The 22,603-nt window shown below is 47.1% G+C and overlaps 1 protein-coding gene across 15 annotated transcripts in view; it reads right to left on the bottom strand.

Annotated features, from left to right (window-relative positions):
* Positions 1-22,603, bottom strand: part of DGKG (diacylglycerol kinase gamma) — a 206,741-nt gene that overhangs the window by 20,339 nt on the left and 163,799 nt on the right. For 8 of the 15 annotated variants that reach the window (XM_089910732.1, XM_089910720.1, XM_089910721.1 and 5 more), the window contains 2 exons: positions 3,896-4,016; positions 1,560-1,620 (listed from right to left, as the gene is read on the bottom strand). In XM_089910732.1, coding sequence (XP_089766858.1) covers positions 1,560-1,620; positions 3,896-4,016 — 182 coding nt within the window. The other 7 variants (XM_089910727.1, XM_089910731.1, XM_089910719.1 and 4 more) reach the window with 3 other exon arrangements.

Raw genomic sequence — 22,603 nt, 5'->3', positions numbered from 1 at the left:
CAGCTTTTTTTTTCTTTCTTTTAGGAGACAGGAGGAGCTTGGATAGATGTTTCTTTTTTTTTGTGGTATGCTGACCTCTCACTGTTGTGGCCTCTCCCGTTGCGGAGCACAGGCTCCGGACGCGCAGGCTCAGCGGCCATAGCTCACGGGCCCAGCAGCTCCGCGGCATGTGGGATCTTCCCGGACCGGGGCACGAACCCGTTTCCCCTGCATCGGCAGGCAGACTCTCAACAACTGCGCCACCAGGGAAGCCCATTGGACAGATGTTTCTTAATTCAACTCCCTCAAAATTATAAGTAGTACAAATTCCCTCCATCCTTCCCAGCTCTAACAAGGTGGTAAGATATTAGGTTTTGCTGTAGTATGTTCTCATCTTTTTCTTAGACTTCATAGAAACCAAAAGATTGAGGTAAGATTTTGCAGAAAAACTCCTACTTTTTATAACCTTTATAAAAGATGACATTTCTAAAGTCTCTGTCTCTAGGGACTAGTTTTACAATTTGTAGAAGTTATATGGAACAAAGAATTATAGAAATAAATCTACAATTCAGACCTAGTAACTGTCTTATGAAAACCTCTTTTCTAGAAGACAACTTGATGTTCTGAAGGGCTCCAAATACAGGTTATCGAGGTATCTGAATACTCCACTAGAGTAAGGAAGCTCAGAAACACAACTTCTGTCTTGAGATTTGCACCCTCACGATAGTATTGAGGATGTTACTAATGTAGTATCCCAGCGAACACCCTGGGCCCTGAACACCAGGACAGTGGTTTCTCTTTGCCATGGAGTTTCTAGCTGGGTTTCTGAGAACAAACTGCTAACAAAGGTATGGTAAATCAGGGACTGGGGTTGTTCCCTTGATTTTTGTTTGTTCAATCCTTTATCCATTGCTAAACAAATATTATTGTGCAACTATTACAAACAAACCAGGCACAGTGCTAGGTGCTGGGAAATATGGGTCACAGAAATGCCATAAACAAAATAGATAACCCGTGTGGTTACCCTTTCAGGGGAGCTTTCAGGTGGGTCCTTGGGGCTGTGGGTGCACCTGGGGTGCAGCGTGTCTATGCACTGTGGGAATTCTCCCCCAGGAGCCCTGGTGGTCACAGCAACTAGCTGGAAGTTTGGCGTAAGTGTGCACATTTGGCTGCTATATAAAGAAGCACTTTCTAGTGATTAGGCTTGTTCATCAGTGGAACAGTCTTCCTTTTGGGGTGGTAAGTTCCTTGCCACTGAGTGATTCAAGCTGAGGCTCTCAAGGATACTGTAGATGAAGCCTCAGAATTCACCATCTAGAATCATAAGCTCTTTGAAGACAGGTCTATGTCTCCTTTGGTTTGGGAACTGGTGTCTCCCAGTGTCTGGCACATAGCACATATTCAATAAAAGCTTGGCAGGTAAATGAATGGATGGATGAATAAAGTGGAAGAGAAGCTGCACTAGATGATCTCCCAAAGCTCCTGTAACTCTGAGATTCAGAGTTTCATATTAAGTCAGTGCCCCAAAGGGGCCCAAAATAAAGCTTCTCACCCTCATCTCAAAGATTGGCAAAACTTACCATGCAAGGTGGCTGCATCCAGGGCTCTCCGTCCACTTGCATTGGCAGCAGCTTGTTCGTCCTGGAGCCCCGAGAACAGAGAGCACAGTGAGCTTCTTGGAGTCTAAGGATGAGGGTTGCCCCCACCAGGGAAACAGGAGTGGGAGGACCTGACCTGCCCACCTAGGAGTGGTTCTGAAGACTCTCCTGGGGGGGGTGGGGCTTGCTGAAAACAGATTTCTGAGCCCACGTCAGGGGTCCCGACTTGACAGGTGTGGGCCAGGCCCAGAGGTCTGTGTTTTAATAAGCACTACGGATGATTCTGTTGCTTTGACCCCCAGACCCTACTTTGAGAAACATGGCCCTGGGTGAGCAGTGAGGTCCAGAGGAGTCTGGGAAACAGCGGCCAACAAGTATGGCTGCACCACAGCTGAGTGGACCCTTAGTCAAACGATCAGCCAGAGGGCCTGTCCATGGTGCCAAAACGCCACTATGAAATGGGAAAGGTTATGAAATGGGAAAGGTTATGAAATGGGGAAAGGCCTGGTTTCAATGTTGAGTGAGCAGTTGCATCACGTCAGTGAGGTAATGTCTCCCACTTAAACGAGGTACAGCTCAGGTCTGAGTGTGTCTTGCCTTGCCCCCAGTCCTAAAGCATCCCCTCTTTTATCTCCTGAACAACAGCAGACGCTGCGGTTGCATGGACTGTGGACCTGGCTTAGCTGGGAAAAGGGGTCATTGGGAATGTGATCCCCATGGGTAGGCGGAGGAGAGAGGAGAAAGCGTTGCTTTCTTGCTTGGGTCAAGGCTTCTTTGGCATATGGATTATTAAAGGAGAGAGATGAAGGAGAAAAGGCAGGTCCTTTCGGAGGCCTCTGGTCTGGGCGAGCAGGGAACAGTTGCCACCCACTGGCCAGAAAGCCCTCACCTGGGTTTGGCATCTGCCCTGCTTCTGAAATTATAAAATGAGGGAGGCAGGCTGCGTTTCTTTTTTTTTTTTCCGGCTGTGTTTTGATGTAGATGATTCTCCGACTGACTCTGAGGATATTTAATAATAAGAACCAATAAACCTAATAATAAAACAAATAAGAGGAGAGAGAGAGTGGCATTTTGGTTTTGGGGAGTGAGGAGAGTATCTGGGGAATGCCCAGGAGGCTAGGGCTTCTGACTCACCCCCTCTATTTCTATCTGGAAACAGAAAATATCCTATCTCTTATACATGTTTTAAAAAAATTCTTCAGAGACCAAATTCTCTGGTCTACATATGTTATGGCTTAGATGTGCTAATGGACTGGACCTACTCAGTGTTAGAGTCATGGGGAAAGGACAGAGAAGGAACTACAGAGGTTAACCTGGAAAACAGGGGCCCCAGCACAACAGCCCAACGAAGAAGAGAAGCAAAGATCTGGGGAATAATTGAAAAGACAGGAGACACAGAGAGGGAATGAAGAAAGGGGGTTAGTGGGATAGATCAGGGAACCAGCTCTGAGGACCTTTCTGAAGGATGCAGGGTGGCACCAAGAACAGCGTTTCTCTGAATGTGCTCTGAGGACATTCACCCAAGAGGTTAAGGGATAAAAGGGTTCTGTGTTTAAATAACTTTGGGAAACCTGCATGTGGTGGTCCCCTCCAGGAGATCCCCAAGACACACGAATAGATTTGATGTATAGAAATTAAATGGGAAATGGAAAGGAATAAGGACTCCTGAAATAATCAGGTGGACAAAAATCTGTGACGGGTTGCATTTATTAAACAGAAGCAACCAAAATCAGAAGATCCCCTCCATTAGACCCCATCTATTCAGGAACCTGCTGTGGCTGACCTATGTGATCCATACTCTAAAGAACTGTCATCCTCTTAGTCAGTTATGACGGGTTTGCTGAGGTTGACGGTTTAACTCTACAAAGGTATATGGGATTGCTAACTCTAGCAAAAGTATTTCCAAGACCATTATCCAAGAAAGAGCAGAGTGGAGCACAGAGCCTGGTTTTTGTCAAAGTGTGCCCTCTGGCATGCATTGAACTGTTCAATTTGTAAAGATAAAGAAGGCAAGGAGTTGGATCTCTGGTTCTCTGGACCTCATAATATGACAATCCTATTTAGAGAATCTCACCAATTCATTCTAAGAGAACAGCAAACTGGTTGTGGTGGGACCCTTTAGTTGATGTCCTGGATGTTTGCGTTATACCTTGTTGGGGAAGTGGTCTCCAAAGACATTCTTCATAAATGTTATCAAGCTTCTGCCCCACCCCACTCTCTCTGCACTGAAATCTATAGATGGCTTCCTAGTTGTTATCTGTAAGAATATTCAGGGAGGTGGGGAGACTGGGGGGCTGCTGGGTGATGAGGAAGCATACCTGATGGAGACAGAGGAGCACTGGGCCAGCCTCCTGCCTGCACTCTTCAGGCCAGTGTAGATCTGCCCCATTTCCATGGCTCCCTCTAGCCCCACCACTTCAAGAAGCTGGTCACTGAGGTCTGTAGAGTGAGACAAGCAAAAGCAGTGCACACACATCTCTCTGTTTCCCAGTCTGGTTTGGGCCAGAAGGTCTGGTCCCTAGATGGCCAACCCAGAACTCTCAATATCCCTTCATCTCCTACCAAACAGCATTTTCATCCTCATTCTGAATAGGGAATTTCCCCAGAAGTCAACAAATGTACTTTTCATAAACAGAAACCCAGTTCTAGTAAAAAAAAAAAAAAAAAAAAGGTTTTGGTTCAGAAGGTTAACATGCATCCAATGAATAGGCTGACATATCCAGAAGCCTCTTCAAATGGAGCGTAACATAAAGGATGAACCAGCTATTTCTGAAATACAATCCCCCAGTGCAGCTAAAGACACATTGGTTTGGGATTAGGATAGGAAGGAATGCTGATGAAGGTCCTTATCCAGAGCTGGATCAGGTTTCTCTTCCCTGAATGTCTGAATAACATTTTGGCCCTACTGACGATGACTGATGCTTAATTAACTTCAAATTTGGCCTGCGGTAAGCCAGTGGTGAGCCAACCTCCTTGGACATCCTTGGGGAAGTCAGTGACCTCTTTCAGGACACCAGGTGCCTAATCTGAGCCAAGGAAAAGAATATTTCACCTACACCAGATTATACTGGGTCCACAGTACAAAAAGAGGGATAGAAAATACGAGTCTCAGGCTCAGAGTCACACAGGATCGATGGCTTCCCACAGTGGCAGTCGCTTCTGATTCAGCACCTAGAAGAGGTCCTTTTTTTCAAAGTTCCTGGGGCTTGGATTGTGCCTGTCCAATTTCTGGGGAAAGCAACGGCAGCATTAAGGTTTGATGGTGCGCCCAAAGACTCATTTTTACAACACAACTTTTATTTATTTAAAACAGAAGCAAATAAAAAGGCAGACTCTTTAAAAGCTTCCACTCCTTCTTTGCCTACTAAGGCAGGGGAAATTCTCTCATAGGTTGTGGCTAATCGCTAACATCCTATTAATATTCATGAACTAGAAAACTGTTCTAGAAAATCGTTAATGTTTCTGCTTATTTGACAGATGGCTTCGGTCTTCTAAGGTGCCTCCTGATAAAGTACGATAGTGTTTATTAAGATTGGCAAGGAGATATTTGGGTTTGTCTTTACTTTTTTACACATACACACACTGTATTTTATTTTTACAAGAGATAAATAAACTGACACCAAGCATTGTGTCTTTACTTTTTTGTTACACTGTTGTTTAAAAAAGTCTCTTGATGGATATACTTCTTTTTTTTTTAACACCTTTATTAGAGTAGAATTGCTTTACAATGGTGTGTTAGTTTCTGCTGTATAACAAAGAGAATCAGCTGTACATAAACATATATTCCCACATCTCCTCCCTCTTGACGGATATACTTCTAATGAAGACAGTTAAACTATTGGGCTCACCGCAAATGTGTAAACGTCGCTGAAGTCTAACCTAATGATCACTAATGGACATCAGCTGCCAACAGATACAAAAACTGCATTAGTCTCTCTACACCCAAGGTTTTCCCCTCTACACCCATCGACACTGCCATTCTCCTTCTCTGGTACTCCTTTTTTCACAACTGTGAAAAGATACTGTCTCCTTAAACCCTCCATCTCATTTGGATTTGGAACAAGAAGCCATGAATAGGCAAAGTTTGTTTAGGAGAACGCTCCAGGCTCTCTTAAGGAGCTTAGATCCAGTAAACAACAAATGTCTAAACCTCTAGTCACTTAATTAGTTCCCTTCTTACTAAAGTGTGTTGAATAACCATTGGATAGTTTTAGCTTAATGTGTCATTTTACAGTGTCTGTGAAATCAATATGGGTTGTGAATGAGAGAGAAAAGAAGGAGGAGGAGAAGGAGGAGAAAAATGAGGAGGGAGGAGGAGGGACGGGAGGGAAAGGGAGGGAGGAGGGAGGGGAGGGAAAGGGAGGGAGGAGGGAGGGGTGGGAAAGGGAGGAAGGAGGGAGGGGAGGGAAAGGGAGGGAAGAGGGAAGGGAGGGAAAGGGAAGGAGGAGGGAGGGGAGGGAAAGGGAGGAGGGAGGGAAAGGGAGGGAGGAGGGAGGGGAGGGAAAGGGAGGAGGGAGGGAAAGGGAGGGAGGAGGGAGGGGAGGGAAAGGGAGGGAGGAGGGAGGGGAGGGAAAGGGAGGAAGGGGGGAGGGGAGGGAAAGGGAGGGAAGAGGGAGGGGAGGGAAAGGGAGGGAGGAGGGAGGGGAGGGAAAGGGAGGAGGGAGGGAAAGGGAGGGAGGAGAGAGCGGAGGGAAAGGGAGGAAGGAGGGAGGGGAGGGAAAGGGAGGAAGGAGGGAGGGGAGGGAAAGGGAGGGAGGAGGGAGGGGAGGGAAAGGGAGGAAGGAGGGAGGGGAGGGAAAGGGAGGAAAGAGGGAGGGGAGGGAAAGGGAAGAGGGAGGGAAAGGGAGGGAGAAGGGAGGGGAGGGAAAGAGAGGAAGGAGGGAGGGGAGGGAAAGGGAGGGTGGAGGGAGGGGAGGGAAAGGGAGGGAGGAGGGAGGGGAGGAGGGAGGGAGCAAAAGGGAGGGAGTAAAGATGTGTAGGGTGTGTTTAGGGGTGAGGAGAGTAGGGGAGTCATACTGGGGTAGGAGAAAGGAGGAGAAAAGAGAGGTAGAACTTTTTAGAAGTTTCTCTGTTGTCAGAGAGACAGATGTCTTGTAAAATGTTGCTCTCTGTACCAGGCTTTGGTATCTGACAGTGCTGTGATAGTTCAGTGTTTTCCCTCCTTGAAACATTCCCTGGTAACAAAATGTTCTAAGAAGCAGCGGACTTAATAGACTCAAGTGTTTCAGCTTTTACAATGTCTTGGTCTTTTAACAAATTTTCCTGTTGAATGGCTTTAACAGCGAAAAGTTGTTATCACTTCCCACACGTTACCTTGCAGCTATTACTTCCCACACATTACCTTGCTTCCTGGCTCTAGAAGAGACATAATGCAGGCTGATCTCATCAGTATGGGGGGTGGGTAGGAGCAGGGGTTTACACAAATGTGGGACTTGGGAGATAAGTGCAGAAGTGCAAGGGGAGGGGCTAGGATCTTCTATGTTTCACCATTCGGCCTTTGAATTTGTACTCTGAATCTTCCCCAGCGTGAAGAGGCTAGGATGACTCCTGTTTACTACTGAAGGAAGACTTGCTGGCTGTTCTGTTTCTCTACCATTGCCTAACTGATCTTTCAATTTCCTAAAATGCCTACCAGGAAGTTCTGCAGTAAAGAAATATATTCAACTTTGTTTCCCAAACTTATTGGACCATGAGACTCTTCTTTTGTGTGATACCTAGAAACAGTTTCATAGGTATCCCTGGTAGTTTTCTTTGGAACACATTTTGGGAAATTCTGGTATCACTCAATTCCCTGTACTTCCTCTAGCACACAGATCCTTATGCAGAAACTAAATCTGGAGTTAAAATGAAACAGAACAGAGCACAAGTTGATGTGCAGGCACACAGAACATTTAACGTTCAGAACTTAGAATCCAGGATCAGGACACCTGATATACCACGTGCCTGCTTTACCTTAGGTACCAATGACTCAGAGTGTGGTTTGGCAATTCATATCATCTCCATATTGTCTCTACATTCTTCAATTTGTTTGTGTTTAAGATGGAATGTCCATGTACCTTAGCAAAACAGGTACTCATTAATCCACTCAATCATTCAACAGTTACTGATGGCAACCAAGTGCCAGACAGTGCGTTAAGAAGTGGGAATGCAAGATGTTCAACTCTTGAAGGACTCTTGGCCAAGAGGGAGGAAAAGCGTTAGGTGTAGAAAATGTTGTCAGTGAACTATAGGAACAAGGAGGCCTGAGTAACTGATTATGACAGGGCAAGGTATGGAAGGAAGTGTCACAGGCATTTAAGGAAGGTCTTGAAGGATGAATGCCAAGGTAATTTGCTGGGTTAAGAAGGAGAAAGAGGAAGGACATTCCAGGGACAGGGATGATTGTGTGTAGGACTGGATAGTCACTGGATGCACAAGGAAATTAATTTATCAATAAACTCACTTGGCAATGTCATTGGAAAATATAAAAAGTATCTCTCCCTAATGAGAATTACCATCTAGAGATTTTTTTTTTTTTTATAGAACTATAAAAAGAGGGTCTCTGGGCTGGGCACCAACTTGTTGCAACCACAGAGCTAGGTCTTTCAGCACTGCTCCTGGCAACAAAGTCTCGTGCAGTGCTCTGTGTGCAGCAAACACTTCCTCCAAGAAAGAAAAAAGAGGAAGAATGGGAACATGGGAACAGGAGAATGTGGAAGCAAAGGTGGAACAGCAAGGACAGCGATAGCAGTTCCAATCTGGTACACTTGATTCAGCCTCCAGTATGGGATTTTATAAATGCACATCTGTTCAGGTCACCTCCACAGCAAAAACCCTTCAGTGGCACCAACCATGACACCAGGCACTGGGAAGGGAAGATGAAATGTGCACGCTTTCATACCTATGATCAGAGTGTAAACTGGCAGAAAAGTTTTTAGAAGTTTGGTAATAAATGTCTAAAACTTTCACACTGTTGATTCATTTCTTTCTTGATACTGATCACAAGAAACCACTGAAAAAATCTAAGTTCATACAAATATGAATATTGTGGCGTCATTTATTACAGTGAAACTTCCCCCTCCCCCATTTCTACCTATATGAGAATAGTTAAATTATATGGTATCAAACTATAGAATTTTACACTGCTATTAAAATGTTTACAGATTTCAAAAACATTAAATATGTATATGTTATAACTTCAAGTGTGAAGGCAGGATATAAACTTACTTGCATAGCATGTTCTCAACTATATAAGAACATGCATGGAAGAAAAGAACAAATTCCCCTAAAATCTTAAGAGTTGTGAGTTCTGGGTAATTAGATTAAAAGTGATTATTATTTTCTACTTTATGTTTTTCTAAGTGTTTTGCATGTTCTATAAATGTATATCACTGTTATAATTTAAAAGTCATTTAAAAAACCTATCAACTGCTGTTCATACTTGGAAAGATGTAAGTTCCCTGGCTTGATGATGCCCAAGACCCACCCCCATCTGACAAGAGGCTGCCTCTGTACTGTTATTTCCTGACATCGTAGGGCTAAGTTCCTCCTCCAGACATATACAACAACACTTAGCTCCCCAATAAACCCTACTGTTTCTCTCTTTTATGCCTCTACCCATGCCGTACCCCTGCTTGAAATGCTCTCTTCCACTTTTACTTGCTCATCAAAACCCAGCTCAAGCACTGTCAACTTCAAGAAGCCTCCCTGGACTTCCATGCCTGCAGTTTGATTTAGATACTCCTCCTCAAACTTTCCCAGGTAGACATATATGGTCAAAGAAAGAACAGGCTGGTTGATGTGTTGCTGTGGGCAAGAGATGGTTGCAGTAATTACTGTACCACAGGATCTAGGTTGAACAGGGAAGGAGTTGATGGACTAGGTGAAAAGGGAGAAGCCAAGTGAGAGACTTGATGAGTTCCAGGAGCAGGTGTTCTGAGACGGTGGGAGAAAGGTTTGGAAGGATGTGCTGTGAGTGGCGCTAGGATGACAAGTTCTACCTGTGGCCCCAGTGGTGGGCAGCTGAAGGAGAGGGTGGTGATAGGGATCAGAGTCAAGGAGAAGTGCGGCTAGGTCAGCGGTTCCTCAACTTTGCTGCAGGTTAGAATTACCTGGGGCGGGGGGGTAAAAAAAAAAAAAATAATACCCAGGTTGTCCCCATACCAGTTAAATCAGAATGTGTGGGCCTCCTACGGTACAGCACAGGGAACTGTAGTCAATATCTTGTAATAACCTATAATGGAAAAGAACCTGAAAAAGAATATATACATGTATATATTATGTATAACAGAATCATTTTGCTGTACACCTGAAACACTGTAAATCAACAACACTTCAATTAAAGAAAAAAGAATGCCTAGGCCTGGGAGCTAGGCATCAGTATTCGCCTAGCTGATTTAAAGATTCCCCAGGTGAAAAAAAAAAAAAAAAAAAAGATTCCCCAGGTGATTCCAAAATGCAGACAGTTTGGGAACCGCTGGGCTAGGTTATTGGGTAGATCACCCCCATAGGCCAGTGGTTCTCAGAGTGTGGTATCAGCATCACCTGGAAACTTGTTAGAAATGGAAATCCTCAGGCCTCACCCAGATCGACTGAATCAGAAACACAGGGGGTTGGGCCTGGCAGTCTGTGTTCTAACAAGCCCTCTGGAAGATTCTGAGGCACACTCAGAATCAAGTTGGAGAACTTGAGCCTTAGGCAATAAAACTGCCCAAAACATATGCAGGAGTTGGAGTGAAGAAGAATATAAACAAGTTACTTCCTGACTGCTTTGATCCAGAGCTTCTTCACTTGAAAAGGAGACGTTAAGGAATAATAATACTGACCTCAAAGTGTGGTTATGAGATTAAATGGCAGAGGTGTATGTGAAAGTGTCTGGCACAGAGCGAGCTCCAAAAACATATTAGGTTTGCTTTCCTTTTCTGCCACATTCACCCTGGCAACTCCCAACAGTCTATCTGTCTGTCTACCTTCTTAGAGCTGTGTACAAGAGTCCAGCCCATAATATTCAGGTTAAAACATCTTTAACAATCTTCAGTGTTCCTCGTGGTTTCACACAAAGGCTGTAAATCCAGGTGAGCTTTAGATGAAGTGGGCATCCTGTCCCAGATGTTTTTCTTCCTTTAAACTCTTCCCTGACTCTGTTCCTTTTCCCACTTCTTTGATCTCAGCCCCATTTTGCTTTTATTTCTTTAGACCTTCCCACAGTCTGGAGGAGGGGGTGGAGCTCAATGCCAATAGGTAAAGGCTGGCAGAGCGCTCCTATTTAAGGGGCACATCTTCCCTGTTTAAACCCTCTGGAAGCCCAAGGACAACATCTCAGCTCTTAGTGAGGCATCCAAGGTCATTCGCTATCTGGCCCTGTTCCCAGCACAGGCATCCCTCTGCCTGGAGAACTCCGGTTTACCCTCCCGGGACACTCCAGGCAGTGTGCTTTTTCCTTCTCCTCTGCTCAGTGGATCTCACCCAACGACAACTGTTTCTGGACGCGTCACTCCCCCAACCCCACTGAGAGTTGAAGGCAGGGATGTGTTCTTGTTTTGTTTATCTTTGAATCCTTAGCAACTAGCCCAGCCCTTGGCATATAGAAGGCTCCCAATAAATGTTTGTTGAGTAAATTGAATAAGATACATGCTTTAGTGCCAAAGACCTTGACAGGTTTAGCCTGAAAGAGGAAAAATATAATGATTAATAATAATGATAACAACTTGCCTAGGTTAAACTGGGTAACAGGTTTTCCATGAATTAACTCATTTAATCTGCATATAACAGATAATGATGACCCAGTCTGGTTTTCACCTCTCTTCTTTAATGCATAATTTTTATGTTCATACTCATCTTGGCTGCTGGTTCACATTAATGAACAGTCAGTCCTTTAAGATGTAAGGGATATGATGTGGGTGTCATGATTTGGGCTCCTCACTTGCGGTGCCCTGGAGAAGCGTGGGAGATCCTTAGCCTAGCTGCATGCTTTGCTACCCTCAATCTCACTCCCACCCTGCTTCCCCTTCTATCTGCACTCCAGGGTTCAGGTATGAGGGCTGCAATGGGCTACCCCCGGAATCAAGCAGCCCTCAGTGGAGGTGCTGAAACCCTGACTATGTGATGGCACCAGAAGGCTTCTGAGCCATCCCATCCCAGCAGTGAGGAAGGCCGCCCCATACCCTAGAGCAGCTGTGTGACATAATAAACCCTGTGGGCTCTGCCTCTTTACCTGGGTTACAGCAGCACAGGTGGACTGAGGTGTTAGGTGTCTGTGCTTACTTTGGGCTAGAATCCTATCAGTTCAGCAGGTAACACCAGTCAGCTAATGCTGCTCTGAAGCTTTGACTGACAGGGCTATGTGTCTGATTAATTCGAAATGCAAAAATTTGTCACTACTTCATACGTGGCCTCGGACAGACAAATATGGCATCACAGGGATAAAGGAAAAAGCTCAGAAACTCTGCACAAGTTCTTGAGTTTGGGGCTAACAGCTCAATGGCTGTGTCCATACAGGGCAGGGCATTTGTTTTCTCTGAGTCTGTTAGTTCGCTAGGGCTGCCATAACAAATCCTACAGGCTGGGTGGCTTAACCAACACAAATCTATTCCTTCACGGTTCTGGAGGCTGGAAGGCCAAGGTCAAGGTACATCTTGCACCTTTCAGGGTTGGCTTCTTCTGAAGCCCTTCTCCTGGGTTTGCAGATGGCCACCCCTGGCTGCCCCTTCACACAGCCCTTCCTCTGTGCACGCGCATCTCCGGTGCCTCTCTCTGTGCCCAAATGTCCTCTTCCGGTAAGGACACCAATCAGATGGGAGTAGGGCCCACCCTAACTGCCTCATTTAAACTTAATCACCTCTTTACAGTCTGTCTCCAATTACAACCACATTCTGGGGTACTGGGGATGAGGGCTTCAAAATATGAACAAAATTCCTCCCCTCCCCCACCAAACATCCCCGCCCATAAGAGGGACAATAAGAAAACCTACATCATGGGTTATTTTGAGGACAAAAGAAATAAAGAATGTGAAGGTGCTCAGTAAACAGCAGTTAGGAACGTCCCTTATCACTGGGCTACTGAGAAGCTGGCATGCACGGGGAGGGGCTGTGGGACCTTCTTACTCGCCTCAGAAAGCAAGGATGCAACCCCGCTCTGCCCTGCTGCGGGCCAGGTTCGGCCCCCATGTTCTGGACGGGTGAGTGGTAGCTGGCAGACTCGGCCTGCCAAGCCAGTGGTAGGCGTCACCTTGGGCTACTCTCCTGCCTCCAGATTTCCATGGGGATGGGCCACGTGCCCTTGGCAGCTCAGGAACCCAGAGCCCAACAAAGCCGGGCACTGGTCAGCCCACCTAAGCTTCCCACTGGGTCTGGTCTGGGCAGATGAAAGGCTGCTCCCAGCTAGAGAGCTTCAAAGCCAGCTTAGAAGCATGGCGGCCTGAAAACAGGCTGGGGGGTGGGGAGATGGAGACGGAGGGGGCTTTGGGGCTTCCTTGGGCACAAAAAGGTGAGTAAGGAAGGAAGGCTGTAACTTACCTGCCATGTTCCCACCTGGCCTTTCAAAGCACCAGGCCCTCAGGTATCCCAATCATAGCTTATCGGAAGGGTAATTTATGACCAGTGTTTTCCCTAGACATCCTAACTCAGACACAGCATAAAGTCAGAGGGCTCCTTGCCGGTAAACGGAGCAGGCAGGGGGCTCACTTCCTGGCGTTCTGTAAACCCAGCGTAAAGAGCGTGCTACTGTGAGCCAAGCTGTGAAGCACAGAGCACGGGCTTTGGACAGACTTAGGTCGGAGTGCCTACTGTTTGGCGCTCACTACTTCTATTACTGTGGGAGAAGTCGCTTAGCCTCTCCGAGTCTTTTATCAGGAAAATGTAGGTCTAGTAACCTCACTGGCAGGGTTGCTGATGAGGTTTAGAAGTGATGCCATCCAGAGCCTGCACAGAGAGCACACAGAAGGCCCTCAAGAAACAGTGGCTGTCATTGTGATTTTAGGCTTCTTTAGAAAGGGTGGTCCTCAGGAAATTGTCTTTGCTACATAGTAAGTGCGTGGCCTTCTGCAGATGGTAATCAGTGTAATCCAGAGAAGGTAGTCCAGGAGGAAGGAGAGGAGGGAGAGGAGAAGATGGGGGGGGGAGGGTAGGAAAAGAAAGAGGAGAAGGACACTGAGGAAAAGAGGAGCAGAGATTCCACGACCTTGAGATTTTAGGGTGACCGTCCCTCCTGGCAAGAGAAGCATCCCTATTTCAACTTTTTTCCTTTAAAACAGGGAGAGCTTTTACTTGGAAATGAGTCCTTTAGTTCCTTTCCTTTCCCTGCCTTTGTGTTCCTGTGTGTGTGTGTGTGTGTGTGTGTGTGTGTGTGTGAGAGAGAGAGAGAGAGACAGAGAGAGACAGAGACAGAGAGACAGAGAGAGAAAGAGAGAGAGAGAGAGAGAGAGAGAGAGAGAGAGAGAGAGAGAGAGACAATCCCACAACGGGCCTGGTGGCTTTCCCTTGTTCCTGGGCTGAGCAATGAGGATGCAGAGAAGGATCTGGAGACAGGCATGGCTTTGACACCCCTGGTCCGGCTGGGCACCCCTTCTGACAGGCGTTTCCTTTGCGTCCTCGTCACACTGGTTTGCAGGTATCTTCCACTCCCAGGGGTCTGTAAAGCCCCATCAGGGCATAAAAGTGGCCAGAGGGTACTGAGTGGTCTTGGACTCTAGGTGAGCCAGATGGAAACGGAAAGGAAAAGCAGCCCAGAGCCACTGCTTTCTGAGGAGGAGAGGGGCTGCAGGGTGGAAGGGAGAGGAAATGTGTTGGCCCAGCGGGCAGGGGCCGGGGTTTCTGCCTCTGCTCTAGCTGTCTAGTTGTATGACCTTGGGCTAGTCACTTTCCTCCGCTGGGCCTATGTTTCCTTGATCGGGGGTGAGGGCATTCTATCCTTGAGTTTGGTTTGAGCTCTTCCAACAAAGGTGGAGGCTGGGTTTCCTGGCCGGCTGGGTCAAGAGTAGGTTGGCAGCAGGCCTTGCCGCTTCTCACACTGTGCAGAAGACAGAACGTTCTGTGCAGCCCTACACTGAGGCAAGAGGAAGGGTGAGTTTGTGCTCACAATGGCCATTGTGGCTGGTTCCTGAAAGCCTGCTTGTGCGGTGGGGCCTCTATTCTGTGTGGCTTTCTCTTCCTGGGTTTGGCAGGGCTCTGATGAAGGCTCGGTACATTGGAGGAGGGGGGCTCCTAATCCCCTCCATGCCTAAGGGCCAGGTGCTTCAGAAGGGGAGGGGCAGCGTGCTGGTGGAGTTGTGTGGTGGGGAATTTCCCCGGAAGAAATGGTCTCCTGAAATGGCTCTGAAGGGAGGGTCTGACATCATCATCATGCCTCTAAGAAAGATCAAGAGTGAGAATATCGCATAAGGCTTGGGAGGCAGTGGAGCTACAGGAATCTTGACCTGGTGGTCCCAATGAGGACATGAAGAGAATGACTATTACTGGACACAGACTCCAGGCCAGGACTAGAGCCTTGTCAGCTTTATTGTTTTTAATCTTTGTGTCAACTCTGTTGGATAGACACTATTATCCCAACATAAAAAAAAAAAATCTTGAGGCTCAGAGAGGTTGAGGAACTTGCCTAATGTCACAAAGCTGGCATATGGTAAAGCTGGAATTCAAACCAAGGCCGGTCTGACCCCCAAAATAAGCTCTGAATAAAGGACTCAAAGCAGAGACCAAACATCTTGGCATGGTGGGACCTCTCAGTGCAGGGAAGGGGGCGTGGAGTGGGGTGAGCCTATCCTCAGCTCCTCGCAGGGGAGACTTCTTGTTAAATGGAATGCCGACTCTCTTGGCCTGAAGGTGAAATACTAGTTGGTTTATTATCTGGCATTACTTTGCCCACTGAGCTCAAGAAGCTTCAATTCCACATACAGTGTATATAATAGAATCAATCAATTAGTGGTGAGATCTTCCAGTTCAACTCAAGCCTGAGTCTCAGGCATGACACACATAAGGTACATTACAGAGAGCTACACCCACCAAATGAATCACAGCTCAGAGGGACGCACATATCCAGAAAGGCAAAGCAAAAGGATAGTTGTGACTTTCTGGTTGTTGAGTCAAGATCAACCAGAAATGGGGAGGTGGGGGAGGGTATTGTGTGAATGGAAAGAATGCCAGGTTTGGTATACTTGGACTTGGCTCTAGTCCCAGATCCACCAATTAGCGTGGCCTTGGACAGGTCAATTAACCTCCCTGGGCTTCATTTTTCTAATTATAAAGTGTCTCTCAGGGGTGCTGTAGGGGACTGAAACGAGATGATGAATGCAAAATATTTCTAGCATATGGTGCTAAATTCAAGTAGGTGCTTAACAAGTGTTGGATGAATTGTCCGGAAAATGGGAAGAGATGGGTGCTGGCTGCAGGCTGGAGGTGGAAAAGACACAGGGCCCTGCTTAAGGCATCCATTCTGCCAACAGCAGCCACTGGTAATGGGGAGGGCTTTGGGGTGGAGGTAGACAGGAGAGGGCTGAGCTTGTGGGCAGAAGAAGCGGGGACCCTGTTGGGTGGTTTGCGGGGAAGGAGGCATCATCCACACAGTAGTGTCCCCTTTGTCTGTCCACTTCCTGTTGGCTTTTGTCCATTTTTCCTCTTGTGCCACTGACTGCTATTCAAGGCCTCAGAGTTGTAAGCCTGTGTTCTGCACCAGCCTCCTAACTGGCCTCCTTGCTGCCAGTTCCTTTCCTTTTCCTTGAATCCAAACTGCATGCTGCTCTCTCATCCTATTGCTCTTGGCTTAAAACCCTTCATCTCTTCCCATATTCAAAGGATCATATACAAACTCCATGGCACATTACTCAAGGGTCTCTACGTTTCCAGTCTTCCCCTTTGCTATTTCTGTGTGCTAATGCTCTAGTCCATGTGCCTCTTCTCTCATTCTGTCCTTTCCAATCCTTTCCGGCTTCAAGTACTGGCACACACACATTCTATCTTGTTCGTTTGTTCATTCATTCATTCAGTCATACATCAAATATTTATTGATCACCTCCTAGGTGCCTGGCACAGTGCTGGGCAGCAGGGGATTGAGTCCCTAAGGAAAGCCCCTCCTTTTCTTACTTCCCACACTCTAACCGTACTCTGTTTCTGCCACTCCGTGGTGCTTGCCTATCATGCCAGTGGTAACATGATCGTTCTACATATATTTCTTACATTAGACTGAGATCTGCTGGAGGTTGGAACCATGTCACACTGGTGCTTGCACCCTCTATAGCACCTGGAGCACTCGGTACTTGAAGGCAGGTTTGAATCAGCTCTACTGGGTATCATCTGTATTCTTTGGCCAGTCACTTAACCCCATTAGCGTCAGCCATAAAATAGATTAAATAATTAAATAGGCAACAGCTTGGCCCAAAAATAAGTGCTCAGTAAACAACAGCCCAATACATATTTATTGATTAATTAAGAAGATGAAGCACTTCTTGCACGACTTAAAAACATCAAGAAGCACAGGCTGCGCAGAGCGTGTGGCCAGTATGGAGTTTTGCTGTGGGCTGGGTCTTAGGAGGTGCCAGATATTAAAGTTGCTACAGGAGAACAGGAGTCGGTGGTGGGTCAAGATGGGGCAAGCAGAAGAGGGAAAAATCTAAGATGTCTAGGCCTGCCAGACAGCCAGTCTAGAAGTTTCTTCTGCATGTGAAAAATGAAAGTTTCCTTGGTTCTTTGGTTCTATTTTGAGCAACAAACCTCCTAAGGCAGGAATTCAGTTGGAGTTTAACTCCAGCTTGAACCTGTATGAGCAAGTTTCCCTCTGCGGACGTGGAACAGCCTCCGGAGGCCCTATTCTGCCTCGCCCACCCCTCCCAATCTTGGCGGGGTGGGGGGGGGGACACTCAGCTGGAGGCAGAGTCCTCCTGATTCACAAGTCAGCTGGGGAAGAATGAAGGATTGCTTCACTTGAACTTCTAGTAAATGCGGGTTGGGTCAGGGACAGGCAGAAATGGGGAGGCTGGGGTGGGTGGTCTGGTGTGTATAGAAAGAATTCCATGTGTGAAATACTAGGGCTCTAGTCCCAGGTCCTCCAGTTTGTGTGACCTTGGATGGGTCAATTAATCTCCCTAGGCCTCATTTTTCTAATCTATAAAGTATCTTCTTGGCATCCTCGGGGGAGCAGCCAGGCCCACCAGTGCAGTGCTTTTCAAACTTGAGTAAGCATTCATCACCAGGGGATCTTGCTGACAGGCAGATTGGGCTTCAGGAGGTTTGGCCTACATTCTGACAATCTCAGGTGATGCCCTTGCTGCTGGCTGTGGACCACGTGTGGTTCTAGTGCAGGGATGGGCAAACCACGGCTCGAGGGCCAAACCCAGCCTGCTGCTTGTTTGTGTAAATAAAGGGGGACTAGGACGCAGCCATGCCATTCGTTGCGTGTGGTCTATGGCCGCTTTCACGCTGAGGGGTTGGAGGTAAGCAGTTGTAGCCGAGACTGCATAGCCCACAAAGCCTAACTATTTTAAGAGTTACTACGTGGTCCTTTACAGGAAAAGCTTGCCAACCTCTGCTCTAGCGGACAGAGGGCTGGCCTGTGTGAACTAAAAGACCTGCATTTCAGTTGGGGTTTGGCCAAGGGCCAGCCACTTCACCTTGCTGGTTCCCCCTCTCCTTATCTAGAGGACAAAAGGATCTCTAAATTTCTAAGAGACCAGTGAGTCTGGGATTTCAGTACTACATAGACCTGAGAATCAGGTTGTGTGGCCCTGATTTGGAAGCTGCAAAAACACACCTAGCCTAACCCGCAGAGTCCAGCAGGCAACCCTGACAGGTACGGAGAGACTGCGTGATGTAGAGGCAGCTGGGAACACATAGGGGCTTGGAGAAGGGACCAGTGAGGATGGAAGGCAGACCTCCTGGCCTCCTGTACAGGCCGATGCTGGCACAGCAGCTCTGGAACATTGCTCACGAGCATCACACACACAAATTTCATCCCATCAAACACGGTTCCCTATCTTACTGCTCCAGGTGCCCCTGACCCTGGGTGCTTTTGGTCAACCAATATTAATAAGCTCTTTCAAGGTCTCAGAGGCCGTGCCAGGCACAGGGATGTAGAAGGAACTATGATATCTGGAGCCGAGGAGCTCACATTGGGTGGGAGAGACACCATGTGAACAAATAATTACAGGAGAGTTCCATGAGCCGCTGTGACGGGAAATGCATCACTCTGGGTCTCTAGCATGGGCAACAGGTGATGCCATCAACAAGGCAGGGAACGTGGGGATGGGCAATGGGCTTTAGGAGAAGGGGGAGGGTGTGTAAAGAGGGAGAAGAGAATGCCTCATCTGGGTTTGGGGCATGTTGATTCCAACGTGGGTGCTTGAGGGACTGAGTGACAAAGCTGTGATTTCCTGTGAAAAGCAGAGCAGAGTCTCTCTGTAGGCCTGCCACTGATGCAGAGGAATGACTGGTGTGTTGCCATGGTTACTTCCCAGCGCCGAGGGGCGTCCCAGCGCACACCCCCCAAGTGCCCGCCAGGCTCTTTAGGGGTTGCTAGCCTTGCTCCATCTCAGCCCCTAGGTGAGACCTTGGCCAGAGAGGCCTCTGTGAAATGCACACTTTTTAGGAACATTTCTATTTTTCAACCCGAATGAGCCGTAAGTGGCTGGCCATTGCTCACTACGACTGTCTTTCTGGTCAGATCTCCACCAAATGGGAAAATTGGGAACATACAACCCTGGACAGCTCCTGAACCCAACCGGCCACTTTCTGTTATGGTTTCCTACAAGTGAGGAGAGAGCCCTGAGAAGCAATGAACTCATGTACTCATGATTATCCTATTGTCTCATCTGAGTTCTGGCTCACCACCCGGGAGGGTGGATCTCTGACAGCTGGATGGCGTCCCTTTATCTGGCTTTGGGATTCAGGGTAAGACCCATGCAATTAGTGAAGATCCACATGGGCACAGTGCACAGGCAGGTTGAACCACCTGTGCCCACAAAGTAGTGGTGTCAACTGACTTTGAAGTGGGAGGGTTTTCCTCTTCCCAGGTAAGACCCTGGCATCTGGGTGGCAGATTTGATGACTGTATGCTTTTGCCAGGAGGGTGCCTGTGTGAGTGCCTGCTAGTTGGTTTGAGTTCCAGGCTAGCGAGCCTATCTGTGAGCCACGCAGTGGCTGGCTGGCCTTGCTGGGGTGCTGAGTAGCCATGCGACTCTCCCTCTTAGCACTTATCACAGATCCTAACTACATGCCTATCTGCAGGACTGTTTTACTGAGGCCCGGTTCCCGCACTCCCTAATGGCTGCAGGCACTAGATCTGGTTTTGCTCATCAATGCGCCCTGGTGCCTGGCATTTGGTCTGTGTTTCGAAGGTGTGTGTTGAATAAATGACAGAAAGCCTGTCACTGCTGCTGGGAAACTGACTCAAAATGTATATCCTACCAAGGGTCTCCCTGTTTTTGTTTACCAGGAATTGCAAAAATTATTACCCAGTGAAAGTCTGGGGAGATTTTGCCCTCTCTGTTTAGAATCTTGTCTAGGACACCCTGGATGCAGTTCACATGGGGTTGACTAAGAAACCTCACTGAGGGTAAGGGAGCCAGCTCTGGGTGACACAGCCTCAAGGCTGCTGCTGGCTCAAGGCTGAAGGCTGGATGGGGGCATACACGAGCCTCAGAGAAGAGTCTGAGAACATGTGTAGGAAGTCTCCGCATTCACGTCCAGGGTGGGGCCGGAGAGAAACAATGGCAGAGCTTCCAGGGCTTTGCTCCCTAGCCTCGGGGGGACTGATCTAGCTTGTGCCATGCATGCCCTTGGTGCTTCAAGGCTTGGCACCCTTACCCTCACCTGGCTTCGCCGGATAGCCGCTCAGGTGGAACCTCCACATTGGCAGCAACAGCCAAACACGCTTAAGCACAGTGCCAACAAGTAACCCTAGAGTTGTGGGCTGTCAGAACCATAGGTAATTTAAAGACAATCCAGACCAAATGACTGAAGCAGAAGTAAAGAGAGTGAAATTCTAAATTTGGCCCTTTTCTCACGTACTAAATACTCATCACCTTCCACTGATCACTTAACAATTTTTCTGATGACTATTGATCAAGCGCTCACCACGTCCCAGGCATTCTGCTAAGTGTTCTACATGGATGATCTCATTTAACTCTCAAAACAAGGTGACTATGCTGATGGAGAGAGATTATAATTGTTTCCATTTTGCAAGGGTTGAAATGGAGGCTTGGAAAAATTCAATGATTCAACTAACATCACATGGCTGGTGGTGGGGAGGTCTGGGTCTTCTAGCTTCTAGTTCAATGGTCAGTCCCTTACTCTACAGCGACTCTCAGCTATAAGTCCTCCAGGCTATATTTGAATTACTTATTTGAAGATAGCCAGCACATCTTACTTATCAAATGAGTTTCTAATGGTTCCATGAAACTAAATTCTCAGTCTCACAAATATTTGCATCGAACTCTTTGTAAGACTTTTTTTTTTTTTTTAAGATTTTCCCCTGAGGGTCTGCTCCTGTCCAGCTCCAGAATCTACTGCCCACTGTGCTCACAGGCCAAAGGCAAGATTCCTTCCCCCCCACACCCCACCCTCCGACAAACATTTCTGTAGAACAGCCTGAGCCAGGTAGGATGTTAGGCTTTGAAGGGGACACAGAGATGAAAAACACATGCTCCCCATTTTCCAGGTACTGGCAGGAGAAAAATATGATGAGGATACACGTGCCTACGAGACAAGGCAACCCATAATCAGTGTACTGTCAAGACAGAAGCCCAAATTAAATGCTCCAGGAACTTGGAGGCCAGACTCACTTCCAGAGGTGCCACCACAGGCTCTAGGAAGGAGACGGCCCTTGAGGTAGGTCTTGTAGGAGGAGCAGAATTTCAACCAAGTGTGTATGGAGCCTTTCCTTGGACTGGAACATAAATGCTTCCTGTTTTCTGAGTGTCTGGCTTGTGCAGAACACATAGTAGGACCTCAAATAAATTTTCTAGTTGGACACTAGCCACTTGGGGTGGGGCTAGGGATCAGGGACTTGGTTCTGATGCGACCACTGGACATAAATCGTGTAAGTCCTATTGCTTCTCTGGGCCTCTGTTTTTCCCAACTATGAAATAGGGACATGGAGGGGAGCGGGTATAACCTTGCTCATGGGTTTCTGGTTAGGGTTAGGTCAAGTTAATATATGTAAAGCTATCAGCAAGCCGAAACGAAATATAAATACCTGTCACTATTCTTACTGGTATTATAAAAGCTAAAAAGAACCCTTGCCCAGGTACCTCTCATTTATCCAATAAGCTTTCTTGGACTAACTACACGGGGTCAGGCACTGGGGAAAAGATGAATAATATCCAGCCTCCATCCTTGGAATTTGAAAGGTCTAGGAAAGGAGGCAGTAGGTACAATTGATGGTATAGGTTTAATGTGCTAGGGCAAAGGCTGGGCTGGAGTTTGGCAGGATCTCTGCTCTTTCTTAGTGATAGTACAGATAGGTGGCAATGCTAAACCTGAGAACTTCAAAATCAGTAATTCAGCTGGTATGCCCCAACATAACATAGCGTGAAAGGTGAGGAGAAAATTCAAAGTTTGAGCTTATACTATGTTCCAGGCACTCTGACATCCATCATCATGACAAGCTAGGTATTATTATGCCAATTTTACAGGTGAGGAAGCTGAGACTCAGAGAGGTTGGGTAACTTTCCAAGGTTTATAAGACTAGAAAGTGTAAAGCCTAAATTTAAACCCAGGTCATTCAACTGCAAGCTTGGTGCTTTTCCCAGGACCACTTCTTGCTTTCTAATCAGCCAATGGTTTTATAGAACTCATTCCATGCTAATCTTGATTGACCTTCTTTCTTTTCCAAGGAGAAAGACTGACCTGTGATGAGATTTGACAGTAACATTTTCTGTTGTCATTTCCTTTAACACTTCCTATGATAAACCCCCTCCCTCCCACTATTCTCTTCTGACCTCTCCCTCCACCTCCAGCCCTAGTGAAACTGCCAAGGAATAACAAATCCCAACAAATAAAGAGCCTGCAGAGGAAGATCCCTACCTTCTCAGCCACTGGCCTGTAAACTGAGACAAAACACACCGA

Source organism: Delphinapterus leucas, chromosome 4 (genome assembly GCF_059928025.1).
Source record: "Delphinapterus leucas isolate spDelLeu-1000000601 "Yukka" chromosome 4, BTC_Dleu_Yukka2, whole genome shotgun sequence".
NCBI lineage: Eukaryota > Metazoa > Chordata > Mammalia > Artiodactyla > Monodontidae > Delphinapterus > Delphinapterus leucas.
Note: the sequence above shows the minus strand (reverse complement) of the source record. Positions and strands in the feature narration are given on the sequence as shown.